Here is a 19626-nt window from a genome sequence, read left to right as displayed (position 1 = left end):
TCAATTTTTAAATGCTCCTTGTAACGCAAAGTATCCAATGATAAAATTTTTTTCTGAAGCCAGATTAAATACCCACCCCCAAAAAAATCCTCCCATGATCAAAATTATTCAAAAGATTTTGGGATTGTATAAAGACACTGTTACATACATCAATGCTCATAAGTTTCAATTGCAAATTCCTAAAAAAAATTTTACTTCAGACATATATTAATTCTCATTTCTATAGCTATAAAAATTTGAAAAATTTTATTTTACTTAATTCAGTGCTTATATGACCCCTAAAAATCAATACTTTTTCTTGTTGTTTTAATCAGGGAAAATGGTTTACATCATATAAACTTTATATCTCTTCATGCTGAATTCCACATGTTACAGAATAATTCTTTCTTTTAAAAAGAAGTTTTGAAATCTTTATTAGGATGAACAGTGATTTACAGATTGGAACAATAAAAATTTTATTTTTATATAGTTTTTTTAAAAGACAGCAGACATCAGATCAGAAATGCTATAATCTGAAAGACTACCATAATTAACATATTTCTTAATGCATTTCACATGAATAAACCTGAACAGAACAGACACTGAAAGCTAAAAATCGTAAATTCAAATGATCAACAACACATATTTTGCAAATTTATGGCAGGAAACTGTTATTATATTCCTGAATGCACATAGAACAAATTCTGAAAACAGGAGACCTTATTTTAGATGTGCAACCAACTGTGATTATAGTCCTGAATATACATAGAATAAATCCTGAAAACAGAAGCCTTCTCTCAGATGTGTAACCAAGAATGTACTTTCTTTGGGAGAATTCTTTGAATGTTACCATTTTCTAATTATATACTAATTACTTCTAAAATAATTATTTCTATAAAAATGATAAATTAATTGATATTTTATTTAAAATTAAGTTGTTTTAAATCAATGACATTTAGAAAATATTCAGTTGATTACCACCCCATTAATGCTATGGCTTGCTCTGACTACTCTGCTTGCAAAAATTTTGAAAACAGAATTTGCCTTAAAAATGTTGATTGGTACAATGGGTCTACAACCAACTGAGAAGGGAAGCACAGATAGTTCAGTGTATGTTTCATGTCATCCAGGTTCTATGGCTTTTCTCTCAACATTTTGTAAAAGTCTGTAACACAATCTCCATTGCTCTATTATTCATTACTGTTGTCTTTATCTTGTTGTACTGTCCTTTTTTTAGACCACTTTAAGCCTTTTTTTGGCAATGTTGTCGCACAATCTTATGACTGCTATAGAGGCATAGTATAAAATTCTGGCATCTATCATTCTTGCAACTCATGCACATTGTTAGCCTACCAATAAAACTTTAAAATCCACTTATGCTGCTTTAAAAAAATTAGTGACTTTTGTTATTTTGTGTATACTATCCTGCCCTTGAAAAACTGAAAACATTCACACTTCCACCAGCAAGCAAAAACAAAACAGTATGGGGTAAGCCTACACATGCTTACCCCCATACAATGTAGACAGTGCCTAATTCAAATACAAAATGCCCAATCAAATCATTGTTAACAGTTTTTTGTTACTAATGCTAGGTGCATAAATATTATTTTTAGATAATCTGTAGCAATAAAGCATATCACTAACCAGGCTATATTTACATTGCAGAAGAAATTTAAGAGAACATTACTAAGAAAACAATAATCTTCCTGCATCACACTAATTTACTACTAACAGAAAATTCAAGCAAGATTTACCATAATGAAAATTTTATGCCAAATTGGGAAAGAGAAGTACATATAAAATTCACAATTTAAAAAAAATCATACCTTTGTTTAATAATTATTATTTTAACAGATAACATTTACAGAAATATAATATACAACTACAATATAATACAGCATTAATCATCATCGACAGTCCGTTGTCTTGCATTCTTTTTACATGAACTGTTAAATTTTCTCTTCTTGAAAGTCACTTCTTCATTAGAGTCCATGTCAGATAGCTGGCCAATTGTTTTTTCTTTGAATTTTAATCTAGGTTCCTCATCTTTCACGACAGGAATAGCAACTTCAATATAATTTTCTGGTAGCTTAGGCAACTCAAGATCATATTGTACAGGTTTTCTAAAAGACACCAGAAGGAAAAATTGTCATAATCTATTTTTTTTTAAAGAACTAAAAACAACTCTAAAGAAAAAAGATTTTTTTAACATCATCTGATCTCCTAGCATACAGCTTAAATGCTGTCCTATGACTAATCCCTCACTCGCCCCCCCCAAAAGATGTACATAAATATATTCAAAATTATACATATATTGAAAACTTAAATTTCAAATATATGAGATGTATGAAAAGTACATCTACAAGCTTTATTTTTTTAGCATTGATACTAGAATGTGTGCTTCTAGACATAAATTTTCTTAAAACAAGGTTAAGAACTTAATGAATACTGTTTCAGAACTTTGCACCTGAAGGTTCTGTGAATATAAAATCTAATCTTTTATAGAGTAAAATATTTACAATGCTTGAATAAGCTTAGTATATAAAATTCTATATCTTCATGCAGAAATAAAAAAATTATACCTATGAGTACATTTACTGTAAGCAAATTGTTTCATGTATATCTGAATGATTCATAAGCAACCATTTGTTTTGAAGAACATAAATTAACTGTTAATGCTGTTTTCCTCTTTGCATTTAAAAAAAAAGAGGGGGTTACATTTTCCAACCAGCCTCCTACAGAACAGCAAGCAGTGGACTATTTTTGAAGTTACGGGATCCTACTACAAAAAATTGTGCATTAACATTTTTTTCTGAAATAAGTACAGCACTTGAAAAAGTAATTTTCTTAAAAGAGAAAGTAGTTCTTAAGTAGCTACCATATTAAACAGATCAATTTTGGGAATCAATGCTCAGTTAATCAGAGACAGAAAAATAAATTTGTTTAATTTGGGAATGAGAGAGTTAAAAGATAAACATATTGGAATTTATATTAAAAATATGGTTGAAAAAGTACTAGAAAAATAAAATATCGATATTCAGAAAATTCATTCAATTACTACGGACAATGGAGCTAATATGATTTCATTTGTCAACTTATTAGGATCCAAAATTGAAGACAAATATTCAGTTATCAAAATGGAAGATGAAAATTTCAAAATTAGGGATCACTTTGAAGACACAGTATTTTTTTTATCATATCTTTTATTTCAATAAACTTATCAGAATAAGATATGCTGCACATACACTACAACTGGCAATTAAAGACTCTATAAAATACACCGATTTCAATGCATTTATTTCTGATGCTTGGTGATTGGTGAAAAAATTTCACATTCCATCTCTTATGTTAAAATTTAAAGATGCTAATATTAAAGGAAAAATTTTGGATTGTCTAACTAAATAGAATAGTGCATACAGTATGTTAACATTTTTTATTGGAATGCAAAGATTTTAGCTCATCTTTGGCAAAAAGAAATTTAGATTAGTATTTTGCAGACAGTAAAAGGGTGAAATTGAAATTAATTGTTGATACCCTACAATCCCTAACGGAAGCAACTTTGAAACTACAAAGTGAAGAATTAACTTCACTTTGTAGTGGAGTTTATTTACAGAATGTTATGGTTGTTTATTTATGGAATTTGGACCCACTGCAAAGTAAAGATACAAAATTTTTAAAATTTCTTTGCAGATATTTTATATAATCAGTTATCTAACAGGGAAGCATTGTTAATAGAAAATGATAGTTTAGTAGGAGCAGTATATTTGGACCCATGTTATCAAATTTTGCTTTTCACTTCTCAAAAAGTACAGACTGTGCAACATTTAAAGACTATTTGGAAAAATTACAATTTTTGGAAAAATCCACTTCAATAATAAACGAGGAAACACAATCTTCTATTGAAAGTGATGAAAAGGAAGATGATTTAAACTTTTCTTTAAAGTAAAGAATTAGCAATAAAAACACATAGATCTCCTATGTCTACCAAAATTGACAATGGATTCATTCTAAATCATTTTGACAATTCCGAAGGCTCAATAAAAAACATAATATTTTAGATTTCTGGAAAGAGAATAAAATTACCTATCCACACTTGTATAAGATTGCAATGGTGGTTTGGGCAGCTCCAGCTACACAAATTAGCATTGAAAGGGCATTTTCAGGTTTTGAAATTTATTCTCCGAAGGAGTAATCTCAGTAAAACCACGATAATAGAAGATATATCAATAATTAAAGGCAATTTTCATATGTTAAATGAATAAATAAACATATTTTTTACAGAATTATTGCAAGGCCAAATGCACGATGTGAGCAACAAGTGTCAAGTGACGAGGGTCAACATAATTGTGAACATAATCATGAACCTAGTTGTCAAATGCAATTTTCATAATGGATGACAATGCCAATACTCGCCACTCACTGCTCATATCGTACATGCTAGTAAATTGTATTAATTCGTATAGTGTACCAATTAAAAAAATCTTCTAAAATTTGATAGAATTACATTTTTTATGATAGAATTATATTTTTAGTACAAATAACAGCAGACATAAAATAAAATTTTTTATTCGGAACAGAACTGAAAACCATTATTTTTGGCGGAATGAAAGCCGGAACTGAACCGACAAATTTTTTTTTTTTTTTTTTTTTTTTTTTTTAGTTGAACCAAAACGAAAACTGGAATGGAAAAATTACAGTTCGAAGCAAAGTTACATTTTGAGACATGACTAATCACAGTCATGTACAATATGCTGAAGTAAGACAAAATAAATACAATATAGACAAATTAAACATTCCATCAATCAGCATAAAAAATTCTACAATGTCTATAGCACATTAAGACATTTCAGATCAAACAATATTTACTAAGAAAAATTATGCTGAAATGGATGGGGAATGAAATCTGAAATGAGTAACATAGTAGTTAGTAACATTAATTTTAAAAATTTCATCCATTGCTAGAAAAATTTTACTTAGCAGTTTTCCTTAATAAAAAATAATAATTAAAAAAACAGTAGATTCAGTGACCTTCAGATTGGGGCATGGGTTAAAAAATCGGAGGAGTTGGCAGCTATAAAATAATTTAATTGGCAGAGTAGTCAGTGATAGCACATTATGCTTTTTAAGCATTCTTCAGCTGCATTAAGAATGAAAATTCAGCAGAAAAATATGCAAGCAATTGGTATAAGCATCTACTACCTCAGCTGAATCATTGTTCAGCTTCAGAAAAATGAAATGCAAAACAGCAAGTGTAACAACTATTTTTATATCAGAAGCAAAGGGCAGAGCAAAATGAACATAAACATAGCACCACCTGAGGAAAAAATAAGAAAAACTAAGATATCAGGGAAAACAAAGAACCTAAGATATTATACAGATAAAATAAGATATTAGGAAAAAAAAACTATGATATTTTGATCTGCCTATTGCGTTTAATATAAAAATGATTGTTACTCTTTCTCCTTCCCCCCCCCTTTTCCACCTGAGGAAGATGATAGACTTGCGTCTGTTCAAAATTTATGCCAAACTAAGGCTGTTTCCCATTCCCTCCATATTTTAAATTTTATATTAAGTAATTTCTCTTCAAACTGTATCTTTATTATCTGGCCAACAAATTCATGAATAGAGAAACTTTGAAACTATCATTTTAAACATGCAAATGAAAAATAGCTCCATTTTAAATATATTTTACAGTTAACCATGGAAAAGATTACTTTTATTATGCATCATGAAAATCATATGGTATCTAAATGCATGACAAAATTCAGTAGTCTAAATCTGATGCTAAGAAATTCAGTGCATGGAAGGGTCAGACACCTTTTGTGCTATAAAAATTTCAATAACTAGGGCTTATTCTTCCTGTCAGCTGTGTTACAGTATGCAAGAATCATGTTGCATTTAAAAGAACACTAAATATCCAAAATATTGTGCAATTCATTTAATCTGCATTTAGGTTATAAGATCAAAAGTGTAATATCAAATTAACATGACGAACCATTCAACTTGATAGGAATAGATTGCAAATTAATTTTACACACTTAAAATTGCTTGACAATAAAAATTTAAAGTCATTTGTTAAAATAGAATAGATTATAAATGTCAGTAAAATCATAAATTTTTCATCAATTAATATAACATACATAACAAAATTTTCTTACTTATGTTCAACAGTGACCCACTGACCATATGGATCAATCCTTGGTTGGGGTCCAATAGCAAAGGATGAAGTATCATTACTGTCTTTATTTTCCTCATTTTGAAGAGAAGATGTATCTTCTGGATTTTCTTTGTCTGCCTACAGAGAAGAAACACTATTGCTAATAATTACGTCATTTGATATGAAATACTGTTTTTGTAAAAATACACAACAGATGCAAGTATAAGCTACACCCCTTTTCTGAAATGATATACTTGGACAAAAACTGAAATTTTAGAATTCTGGAGAGAGATGAGATACGGGTATACAGAAATATGGCAATGTTGCAAGTCCCAAACAAAAATGTAAAGTGATACACTTAGCATTGATGACTGCTCATGCTTTTAAACATGACTCAACTGAGAGTGCGTTAAAAAGGTTTAAACTACAAATGGTACACATGCAAAAAGAAAGAAATCAAGCATTAGAAAGGAAGTTTAATGTAGATTTAATTTTTTAAAAAATGCTGCTATGAATTCAAATAAAGGTTGCTTTTGAGAAAAGATCATAAAACCAGCAATCATTTCGCAAAAAGACAGCACTATATCTCTAACTGAAAGCAAATCTGTTGACATATATCAGTGAAATTCAGATATATGAATTTGTTTACTCAGTTAATCTTAAAGCATAAAAGAAAAAATCAACATAAAGCTAACTGTTAGTAAGACGTAAATAAAATACCACTATCTTCTTTCAAATATATCTAATGCTAATATAATAAGTGTAAAATATTTAATGCTATTTCATAAATTTTCTAAAGTTGATTTTATTCTTAAATTTCTTTTATAATCATTTTTATTAAATTATGTTTAATAATAGTACATTCTATTTACAGATCAATTTTATTCTTAGGATGTTGTTACAAAAATGGCATTCAGGTTTAAATAATAACTTTAATTAAATTTATTCTTTTCCCATTTGCTGATAGGCCCTTAATTTTTTCCACTAATGGCTGTGATACTTCTTTGGCAATATGAAGCAACTCCAATGAAGGAACACAAAAAAAACTTTATTTAGCACTCAAATGGCGACATACAAAACAAGAAAAAAAAAAAAAAAAAGAATTCTAACATTTAAAAATAATTTACATTCTTCGTGCGAGAGTCGCATATGGCACTCGAGCCTGGTTTCAAATATTGCCATTTACAAATACCTATCTATTTCATCTATTTAAATTATTTAAACTACAAGATTTTAATAATATTTAAAGCTGTTACATGGCCCTTAAAAGTCCTTAAAAATACTCAATTTCCACATATAGAAATGTGTATGAACTGTGTAATTTATATATTTCTCATGATGTTATGTTAATTATGGGCTTCACTGTTAGATTATATTGTTCTATTGTGTTTCCCTATATTGCATTATATTATGGAAATCTATTGTAATGCCAGGAACGTTATGGGAACTTAGGACCACAAATGTTTATTTAGCATAAAACAAAAATTGACTATTAGAAAACAGAGGCACAATTTTCTATGTCCTATTCTAGAATGAGTATTTTATTAAATTTTTAAGGAAAATATAATAATAAAGGCTTAAAATTAATTCTGACGACTACCTGAATGTTCTTCTGATAATGTACCCCAAATTGGAAAAATTGGATGACAAATTTCATTTATACGAATTTTTTTCCAAAGTTAGTCTTAGCAGCGTAAATTGCCCGTCCCCACAGGATGACGCATCTGGTTAACGCGCCGTCCCAAGAGAACACTTCTGTAACAAAGGTGCCTGTCGTGAATGGGTTAATAAGATGAGAACAATCACTAGAAGAATTCATTTATACTTTAAATAATAGTATAATTTATACTTTTAAATAATAGTAATTAAATATTATATGAATTAATAAAAATAATGAATGGGTGTTGTATGAAATGATATCAGCAAAGAATCTGAAATAGCAAAATCTTAGAAGGCAGCATAAGGAAAACGTTTTTAGTGTGAATTTGGCAAGATGATAAAACATAATTATTTATCAGCTCCTCAAACTTGCTAAAATAAAATAATCATCTCTGAAATCTACTACACTCAGTTCCATCATCCATGAGCTAAAACTATTAGGATGCTTGCAATAATCAAGGGGACAGGAATAATAAAGTTTCATGATTAAGTACGACATTATTCTTCACATAACAGACACTAAAAAATTGAGAAATTTGGATGCTGACAGCACATGGCTTCAAATATTTAGAAGTTTTGCCAGCAAGGCTGAAAATTTGCATTGTCTTTACCACATGGCCCAGATCTTGCACTAACAAATTGCTAACTTTTCCACTAATTAATGGCACAAAGCTGAGTGAAATCTATGACTTCAGTTCTAAGCTGGCTTACAAATCCAAAATCCGTCTGAGGACTTGTGTGCTGAGGACATAGAAAATTGTGCCTCTGTTTTGTAATAGTCAATTTTTGTTTTATGCTAAATAAACATTTGTGGTATGTTCCTAAGGTCCCCATAACATTCCTGGCATTACAATATTCCATAATATAATGCTATATAGGAAAACACTTACAATAGAACAATATAATCTAACAGTGAAGCCAATAATTAACATAACATCATGAGATATATATAAATTACATACACATTTCTATACGTGGAAATTAAGAATTTTTAAGGACTTTTAAGGGCCATTAGTGGAAAACATTAAGGGCCTGTCAGCAAATCGGAAAAGAATAAATTTAATTAAAGATATTATTTAAACCTGAATGCCATTTTTGCAACACCATCTTAAGAATAAAATTGATCTGTAAATAGGATGCATTATTATTAAACATAATTTAATAAAATTGATTATAAAAGAAATTTAAGAATAAAATCAACTTTAGAAAATTTATGAAATAGCATTAAATATTTTACACTTATTATATTAACATTAGACAAATTTGAAAGAAGATAGTGGCATTTTATTTACGTTTTACTAACAGTTAGCTTTATGTTGATTTTTTTCTATGTTCCATTTTGTCACGTATTTGCTTAATCTAGAGGTTTAGTATTGAGTGAGTGCAAAAGTTCTACCCATTTTTGGACATCCATATTTGCAGTGGCATTGACGTCGCACATGACATCGTAACGATGAAAATCGTTGGCCAATCAAACATGTGGATGCCTCGCATATAAATGCATTGTGTCTCATGTAATTATCTCAAAAAAAAAAAAAATCTCAGAAGGTATAACATGGAAAGCATGAAGGAGCATATAGGACACATAAGTTTGTTAAACAAGTTCGATAAAAAGAGTACGGCAGCCGCAGCATAGCATGTCGCAATGTTTGTCAAGTTTATGAAGAGGATGCAGTAGATGAAAGCACATGTCATCAATGGTTTCGTAATTTTAGGGAAGGAGACAGAAGCTGCCAAGATCAGGCTATGAGTGGACACTCATCACATGTTGGAGAAGACAATATTGACCAGGGCCATACGAAACAACCTGAACCCACCATGCAAGATTTAGTGGAGACCTTCAACGTACACCAAACAATGGTTGAGAGATGGCTGGTTAAGTTGAGTTTCATGAGAATGTTGTATCGTTGGGCTGCATATAACCTGACAACTAATCAACGGGATGACTGAAATCACCACCTGTGTTTCTTTGCTTTCCCGGTACAAAAACGACCCATTCTTGACATGAATTATGACAAGAGATTAGAAGTGGTTTATGTACTGTAACATAAAGTGCCATAGGAGTGTGTGTTGTCCTTCTGATCCACCTGCATCAACTTCGAAAGCCGAACTTCATAAGAAGGTGTTATTGAGCGTGTGGTGGGATGTGCAGGGAATAATTCACTGAAAGGTCCTGCCACTCAACCAAACCATCACTGCTGCCTTCTACTGTCTACAGTTAGACAGGCTGCATTCAAATTTGGTAGCGGCCAGGTCTCATCAATCATCGCGGTGTTATCCTTCATCATGATAATGCCAGACCACATGCTGCTATTATCACTTGTCAAAAGTTACTCGTATTCGGTTGGGAGGTTTTACACCATCCTCCCTATTTTCCTGACTTGGTACCAACTGACTATCACATATTTTGTGCATTGAACAATTCCTTCAGTCAGAAAATCTTTGATGATCTTGATGCTGTGAAAACTGCCATCCAAGATTTTTTCACTTGAAACCACCGGAATTTTACCGCCGTGGGATTCATCTCCTACCAAAAGATGGCAAGAGGTCATAAATAATAATGGGGATTATGCACAATAATAAAGTAATGTTCATTTTGTGTTTATTTGTTCTTCTTTATGGGTAATGAAAATGGGTAGAACTTTTGCACTTACCCAATAAATAGCAAGTAGATTTTTCGTCAAATGGCATAGGCTAAAATGAGAAGTAAAATCATAATTGGTATAATTCGCAACAGAAGATTGGCTGTTGCCACCGCTGCCTTGAAAGAGACCTGCTGATCAGACCAAATTTGAAGTCCTGATGTAGGCATGGTCGGCAAGTTTTGAAAGTTAGTTGTGCTCACCTGTCTGATGTAGTTAGTGCTGTAGCTTTGCATAGATTTCCTGGGTTTGTAACTCAATTAATATAGTTTAATATATCAATAATTCACTAAAACACTAGATTGTTTTAAGTTGTTTTGTATTGTTTTAAGTCACACTAGATGCAAAGAAAAAGCTTTAATTTTTTTTCATTTTTATGCTCTATCTTGTCACCATGGTAAGGGTTAATGACTACTACTGTTCACTCATACAATATGAAAAAGTACATTGTAAACATAAAATAAAGCACACATTGTATTTTTCAATTACACATTTTGATAATGAGCATAATTTATTGATTTAATTTTATGTAAGTGACCTGTTTACTGCATGAATATGATATTATTTAGAATGGCTCACTAAAAGTACTTACTAATTATCAAGTAATGTGAATATCATGAATTTCATATTATCTACAGTTTCACATAACTGCTTCTTAACATGTACCTTTCCATGAGTACAGCATGAAAACAAAACTAAAAAAAAAAATTGGGGTAGAAAATTTCTGAGACAAATTCAGTGAAAACTGAAAAATAGTTGCTGCTTGATGAAAGGGCAAAGTTGAGTTATTCTGGCTAATTTACACATAATTATAACAAGTACATACATAGTCATATAATTAGCTACGCTTAGAAGAGTTTCTGCACTTAAAAAAAAAAAATAGAACTCTAATATTATGAATCCCTCATAAGATCTCACATGAGTTCTCGATTTTAAGATTTTTCAGAACTTTCATCATAAAGCAAATTTAGTTAGAACTATAAAATGCATAACAATTACTTTCAACTTTTGTTATAATGATGTTTGAAAAATCAAAAACATACTTCTTTGCTTTCTGCATTTTGTATGCCTTGTTCTTCTAAAACCACATAACTTTCTTCAGGTGGGTCCCACCGTGATTCTGTTTAAATATAATAAAGTCATTAGAAAGATAAGAAAAACAAGAATACAAACTTCATGCATACTAAAAACATTACAAAAATCAGAAACATTAAATGTATTAATCAGAATTGACAAAATATATCTTTAAAAATAAAATTTTTTTACAACAGCAAAGCAAATGCATCATATTCATAAAGACTTTTAAAAGAGAAGGCAGTAGAACATTTATTAAAATGGATGCTCATTAATATAGCAAGATTAAAAATAAATAAATAAAATCCAAACCTAAACCAGACACATGCAATTTTAATAAAAATAAAATTAATACTTTAGATTATAATCTAGCATCTCAATTTATTTAATAAAATGTTTTTAAAAAATGCATAAAAAATTAAGACATAAAAATTCTAAGTTTAAGGAGAAAATGAAATTTAATCTTTGTATGCAGATTTTAGTTTGACATCTGAAAAAAATGTTAAGATGTTATGACAGGCCTAATTAATTAAGAAATAGTCCTTCAGAAATCAAAAATACAGAAATATAAAATCCTATTTTTGAAATTAATTATGTAAAATGGAAAACCAAATGATCAGAAAGAAAACAATTGCTGCAACATTATGTCACCTTAAATTAACACCATGTTACAAAATGTCCAGCTGTGGTAAGATAGCTTCCCCGCAAAGCAGGATTAGGGTTGCCAGAAAATGGCAAGGGAGGGTGGGGTTGCCCGTTTGGTGACATTTGGCGAGAGAATTGGAGATGTGCCGTGGGCAGGTGGAGAGCGTTCTGGAGCAGGTTCTTGCTGGTTTGGCCAAGGGTGTTCTTGTGGGTGAACCAAAAGCTATACAAACGCTGTTGGTACGCAAAGTAGACAGTGGAATGAGTCTATCGAATGATCATCAGTCTAGTGTTGAATGCATCATCGATTGCATTATGAGTTATAGGATGGAGAGTTTCGAGAGTAATGTTGAGTTTTGCAAACGACCAAAATGAGTGTGGAATTGTACTCTAGTGCTTTGCCGTGAAGCTGTCTAATAAGCGTGTTTGTCATAGCTTTTTTGCACAACTGTAAATGTATTTTTGGAGCTGTCCTGAGTAATACTGGCTATTATTGTGTAAAAATTGCTATAAATTGTGTTTTCATTCTTCCATTGATTAGCTCAAAAGATTATCTCAAATATCATTACATTTTATTTTATCAGGATACAAATATCTGCAAAATGGAATTAATAAAAACCTCAAATAGGTTTCTTCTGAAGCGCTTAATCCTTTCACATTTGGAGCCCAGTTATTTCAATCGATTGAATGTTTCACATTGGCTAGCCACAGTTACAGTAACAATATGCAAAATAATACCACATATTTAACAAACACACAAGGAAAAGCTCGACATAATTAAGTGTATTTGTTTTCTAACGTCTTGTGAAACATTACAGTTAAAAGTAATTAATCAACAATTATATCAAAAACAGAAAAATAAGTGATCCAGGTTAGTACATTGTTACATCCAAAAGATCTTAAATACTACCTATTTGGTTCAAATACTTTCAAACATATTTTGTTGTCTTTATTGTGGAATATAAAAATCTGGAAAAATGGCAAGTGGTGAATGAGACTTATTTGGAAAGCTGTAATGAAAACAAATCATATATAAATACAGCATACTGAAGAAAAGGGCAGCTAAATGTGCTCATGAGAATCTGAAGAAATTGGTGATGCTTAAGGTACAAAGTACCAAACTGTCAAATTCATTAGTGGCTTACTGATGACTACTGCTCTATAAATACTTCTAATGATTACATAATAAAATTTCAGTAACTGATAAAAAATTAATTAAGCGGTTCAGAAAAATTATAGGAAATTTAGAACAAAATAATGATTTCAAATATTTATTCTGTTTTTGAATTATTAACAAAAGACATTAATAAATATTAAATTAGACTATTTATTAAATGGAATTAAAACATACTTGGTGATGAAATTCAACAGGTTTACAAATGCAAAATCTCAATAATACTTTGATATGAAATTAGTTAAAGAAAAAATAAATAACTATTTAATATCGGAAAGCACACAAATTTAATTACAAAAATATGAAAACAATGTGAAAATAATAAGCTAGTTTAGAAGAGCTATGCCTTTTATTGGTATTATTAATCTCAATGAAATCCATTCTGTAATTCAATTCACTTGTAGCTTTTCTCTAGCAGAACACGTACTACAGCCTTACAGAGCTGATAAAAAAAATTCTCATATTAGTTCTGTAGCTTTCCAACAAATGACAGAACAAAATTGCACCAGCAACTATAGTTCCCTCCCATCTTGATAAGAAAGTGTGCCAAGAAATATTGCTAAGCTAATACTGAATTACTATAGTGGTACTTTTGCAGTCATATGTTATAACAGTTTTGGACCTGTCAGTCATATATGTAACAATATTTGCAGTCATATGTTATAACAGTTTTTGGATCTTCATTTGGTATTTTTGCAGTCATATGTTATAACAGTTGTTAAACCTTTTTATCCATCATGGAAAAAAGGTGGAACAACAAGGCAATGAAAAATCTTGCATTCAACTATAAAGGCATTGAAAATGTTTCAGCAGTAAGTCATATGCAATGTTTTAAGTTTCACAGGTGCCTCAAAATTAGAACAACATCCTCTGAAGATGAAAAATGATCTGAAAAAGACTTCCATGAGTATAGCCCCTGAAAATGTCAAATGACTTTGGAATGTCTGCATACAGAATCTTGAGGATGATCAACAACATTGTAGACATTATTACTGCATCATATGGGTCAATTCTAATTTCTTGAACATGTGTTGTACACATTGGATTGTCCATGATAACAACACACTATGTCATTCAGTCTCCTTATTTGTGAGTCTCCAACCAACCACAACTTGTTATGCTGCACAACCTGTTCAACTTATTTAAATCTTGCCAACTTCTCCCTCTTTCTGAAGGTAAAGATGCAGCTGAAAGACTTCCCTTTTCATGCCACTGCCAAGATACAACATTAATTGCATATGGTTATGGACTCAATTCTGAAAAATTATTTCAAGGCTGCACTCCAGTGGTGGCAGAAATACTGGAGCATTTGCATGGCTCTACAAGTTGACTATTTCAAAGAAGATGATGTTGAAACTTACATAAATGAAATACTTTTTGGGCAATACAGCTTTTTGATCCACTAATGCAAAAATACAGAACTTCAAATTTTAAATTTCATTGAAAATAAGGCTCTCCACAACATGTATAAATTGCACCAAATTTTAAAATTGCTGTCATTAACCAAACTTCAGAGCCATATGTGCCTTTTGCAAAGGCCCCTTATCTTTTATACAGTACAAAGTCTTTAATGCGAACTCGTCGGGACTTTGGCGATTCCGGATCAGGGTTTTTTCTGGATTATAGATCATCAATTTAAATCTGGTAAGATGGCATGGAGAAATTATAAAATTAAAAATATGAAAGCATAATTTATGAAATAGAGAGCAATTATGATCTAAAGGGTATCAAAATTTACAAAAAAAGCTTAATATTTATTTGTTTACTTTATTAAATATTTCTTTCAATTAAGTTGTTTAAGTTGCTTCGTTTTATGTGCTAATACTTTCTCTTTAATTCTATAAACAGACTTAATTTCTTGCTCAGTTACAAAAATGTGCTGTTCAAGTCCTGTAATTGCTGTGCCAAGAATACCGACTAACTTGTCAATCGAAATTTTTTCGTTTTCACTAACCTCCCTGTCACTTTATCCATTTTTTGCAGCAATTCCACTTTTTGTTTGATGGACATTGAAACATGTTTTCCCTTTGTAGATCCTTTGGCAGCTCCTAATTTTAGCCAAACTTATACTGTCTGTTATACATTAAACGCGCATGCGTAAATGCATATGCGCATGAATAAAGGTATTATGAGCATGCATAAACTCATAGCCGCATGCGTAGCGCAGAAAGTTTGCAGCTTTGAAGTCTGGATTATAGATCATTCCGGATTAAAGACTTTGTATTGTACTTATGTAGCTGGTGAAGGAAGTTTGAAAAATTGCTAAAACCCTGAAGATTGAGAGATCACAAAAAATTAATATGCCATGAAATAAATAAATAAATTCCATTTTTAAAATGCATGAGAATTCATGAATTTGCATATTGCAAACAATTTTCATCTTTCTCACCTGATGTCTCAATATTCCAATAATATCTGTAACCTTCATCTGTCATTGCTTCATACCATTTCCTTGAAGAAGTTTCAGATAATTCTGTTTTATTTTCTGGACAAGTCCTTTCTTGCTTTTTTAAAGCAGCATTAATAACTTTTTCAATATTTGCTTTTTGTTCCACCACACTTATTTGTTTGTTAAGAGATTCTGAATTTTGTTGTAAATTTGACTTTTGTTGCATACTTGAACGCTGCAAGTCTTTCTCATATGCTTCAAGAGCAGCCTATTGGGGAAAAAAAAATTAATGAAAGCCTCTATGGCAGAGTTTTAAAAAATAATGACAGAAGTAAGAAAACCTAAACTTACTTTTTCAATCTTATCCATTTCATCTTCAAGCTCCTTTTGCTTTTTGTACTCTTTTAATCCCTTTTTTTGAATCTTTAATAAAATTTTAAAATGAATACCACAGAAATAATACATTTCAAAACATTAAATTTCTAATTACAAAATTAGAAACAATATCACAAACAAACAAAACACTCAAGGAAATATCACATAAGATTTTATATAGTTAATGAAAGATGCTAAATTAAATAATACATTCAATACCTGATCACCTGTGCAAGAGTTATTCACATTCCATATAGCAAATTATTCATACATCATTAATTATTATAAATAAACATTATTATTTCTTGCAAAAATAAAAACAAAATATAAATAACAAAACGAATATTCTTAAAAAAAACAAATAAAATTCTCAGTCAGTCATATTTAGTTAGCCTTCCGCGTTTTCAGTGTTCTGCTTTTTTGTGACAAAAGCATCTAATGTTGTTTGCCTTTTTCTTTTGCATTGTTCTCTTAAAAGTTCTTCATAAACGGATAGAGCATCTCTAACACCACGCCTTACTTTTGAGCTCCTGTCAAAATTCGGATCATTTTCAATGAATTGATCCATTATTTCAGTTATGGTATACAAACTCCTTTTTACAAATGCCATCGAAAGTTCTTTTTGCTCTTCTTCTGAACCACTGCTGTCAACATTTTTGTTTTCTTCTTGTTCAGTTAATTTCTTGAGCTCATCATTAGAAAGACTAGCCGCTGCTTCTTGAATTATTTCTTCGACATCTTCCACATTTACCCCTTCAAAATATGTCTGTACAATACCGCACCAAACAAGAAATACAAGTACACTCTTTCGGATATGTATTTGAAACCTATTGCTGCATAATATTTCGGGGAATCCCTGTATGCTGCGAGCGATTTCGTGGAATCCCCGGGTTGAAATAAAAGAGCGCTAAGCCGAAACAGCGCTAAACAAAACAGCGTCAAGCGGGGTCTTACTGTATTTTTACAAATATTCTACAAAATCACCTAATTAATATTTTTTTAGCATTCTTGTTCTTAAAAAAGCGAAACAGTTATTTGTAATCTTTTTAAATTTCAAAAGTTTAAGCATATGCATTTTTCATATTCGAATTTTAAAACAATGGTTGATAAATTGACCAATTTTCAAAAATTCACCAAAAACCAGCAAAATAGTTACAAATTTGGTATAAAATTCAGTTAAAATGTTTTTCACTCTATCCAATGATGTAAACAGTAAAATTCCGAGATTTTTACAGGGTTACCACTAGAACAGGAGAATGAAATTACCAACTTTTCCAGGTATGTTTTATGAAAATTCCAGTCTATCCACGTAGTGTGCATTGGCTGTGCTGAGAGGTAAATTAATTATGGTACCACCTGAAAACAAAAATCTGCCAATGCTATATGACTTATATATATAATCCCTAAAGCATTACTATTACAACTATAATAGGAACTGTTTTCTTCACTGAAGATTATTGAGATTAGAATCTGCCCAATCTGGATTTAAAACGTCTTTTTCTGCAGATGTTCTGCAGCTAAACGAAAGAAAGAAATCTATTTAATGATATTTTAAAATAAATTCAGGTACTTTACATCCATCTAGGACGATACATAAGCAAAAAATATGTGCATAAAATTTCGTGATGGTTATACTTCTAGAATTAGTTTCATCAGTATGCCAGACAAAATTGCCTGAAATTTGAAAGTATTATTAACTAATAATAAATAAAGTTAGAAGGAAGAAACCACATAAAATGATACAAATAATATAAAAATAAAGTTAATTACTTAAAGACTAAAACTGAATTACAATAATCAACAATATTTTGGCAAATATAGTTATATTAAATAGTTAGCTTAGATTACTGATCACTATTTTTTTTTATTTATTTATTTATTTATTTATTTTTTATTTTGCTTCAAAATGACAAATAGGTTTTTTTTTTTTTTTTTTTTTTTTTTTTTTTGTATAAAAGATTTTGTGGTAAAATCCTAGTATAAGGTACAACTTTGGCATGATTTTGAAAATTGCTGGCAATACCAAAATGAGCCGTTTACTGCTCATCATAATGTCACTAAATCGCTTGTCAACCACATACTAGGATTAAATAGATTTTGTTTTATACGAGAATGGGAAGGTATTTTCATTCGTTCAACCTTCACTGCACATGCGCATGCAAGTCTCTCGATTCTGAAAGTTAATGAAAACCAAATTTGCTTTATCTGCTGGAAACTTGCTTTGTCTGAAAAAAAAAAAAAAAAAGCTGGAAAAAAAAAGATTCTTCTTTGAAAAGCTGGAAAGTTGCTTTGTCTTTCTAAAAGACAATCTGATTAGAGCTGTAAAAATTCTCTCTATGCCAGGTGCCCAAATGACACTGATGCAATACATAATTCGTCAGGAAAGTGACCGCTTCCAACACTGGTGCAAAAATTGCTCTCTATGGGATCACTATTGTGAAATTCCTCAACTTTTCCAGATTTTGATTAAAATATTTAAATTCCCTGACCTATTTTGGTCAATTTTTGAATTTCTTGACTTTTTGAAATTTTCTAGGTAGAGTGGCAACCCTGTTTTTAGTTTATGTTATATGGTCAAACATATATATATGTAAGATATAACAAAATACAATAGCTGCTTTAAAAATAATTGGCGACCTCAAAATTAACATTCTAAATTTGCCGATATACCCCTATATTCACATATTCTCCAAAATTTCAGACTTTTCTATGTTATATAATGTTTTAACCTCTTGTCCAATCAAATTAATTGTAAACCAAAACTCAGAACTGAAACTTTTCTGACTGCCTCCCTTCTTGCTCTGAAGTACTGTGACACTCTTCCGTTTTTCGCTTATGCTTTCGTGCTGGCAACAGGCTACTTTTCCATGCTGCTGCTGCTTACTTGCTTAAGATGACGTTGTACTTTATAACCCGGGCACTTCGGTACTGTAGTAGCCTCCCCTAACAACTCAGGTTTAGTAAAGAATAAGTAAATTTAGATGTCTCAATAATAGTGAAAAGTTTTAAATTTGTTGTATTTATGAATGATGTATACAAAATTTTTATATTTTAAAATACCTTCCCTAAAATACAATTATGGAAATTCTAAAAAATAAATTATGGTAATTTTAATTCAAAAGAAAAATTGTCCATTTCATTCTTCTTATTGTAGGGTAAATTTCATTAAATTTTTGTAAAATTAAAAAGACTTTAACTTGATTATACAAGTTACCTGTCTTAAATTTCAGTTTTAATTTTGTATAATGTTCTATTTTTATTAGGTAATATGAAAGATTTTTGAAAGAAACCTTAACAATTGTACAATTCCAAAAATCAGTTGCTTTTTCTAAGGAACGGAGGTTTTTCGATCTAATGCACTTAAGCATCCCCCAACCATCAGCAAGATGGTATGCTGATTTTGTTGGAGAGGACATACCAAGGTAATCGTCAAAGTATTCTTGTTTTAGTCAGTATTTCATTATATCATTATGTTTTTACATTGAATTTTCTGTTGTATCTTCAAAAACAAGAAGAAATTTAATTAATCATA

At 30.4% G+C, this 19626-nt stretch overlaps 1 protein-coding gene across 1 annotated transcript in view; it reads right to left on the bottom strand.

Moving 5' to 3' along the window:
• Positions 1-394: 394 nt before the first annotated feature.
• Positions 395-19626, bottom strand: part of LOC118204520 (WW domain-binding protein 4) — a 37296-nt gene continuing 18064 nt past the window's right edge. The window contains exons 4-8 of the mRNA XM_085824286.1: positions 16071-16142; positions 15720-15987; positions 11481-11557; positions 6138-6274; positions 395-2102 (exon numbers count right to left, since the gene is read on the bottom strand). Coding sequence (XP_085680412.1) covers positions 1880-2102; positions 6138-6274; positions 11481-11557; positions 15720-15987; positions 16071-16142 — 777 coding nt within the window. The 3' untranslated portion in view covers positions 395-1879. The remainder of the gene's footprint in view (positions 2103-6137; positions 6275-11480; positions 11558-15719; positions 15988-16070; positions 16143-19626) is intronic.

Source organism: Stegodyphus dumicola, chromosome 9, assembly GCF_044657685.1.
Source record: "Stegodyphus dumicola isolate Sdum_Otavi_A_Nest chromosome 9, ASM4465768v1".
Classification (NCBI taxonomy): Eukaryota; Metazoa; Arthropoda; class Arachnida; order Araneae; family Eresidae; genus Stegodyphus; species Stegodyphus dumicola.
This window is presented reverse-complemented; position numbering and strand designations above follow the sequence as displayed.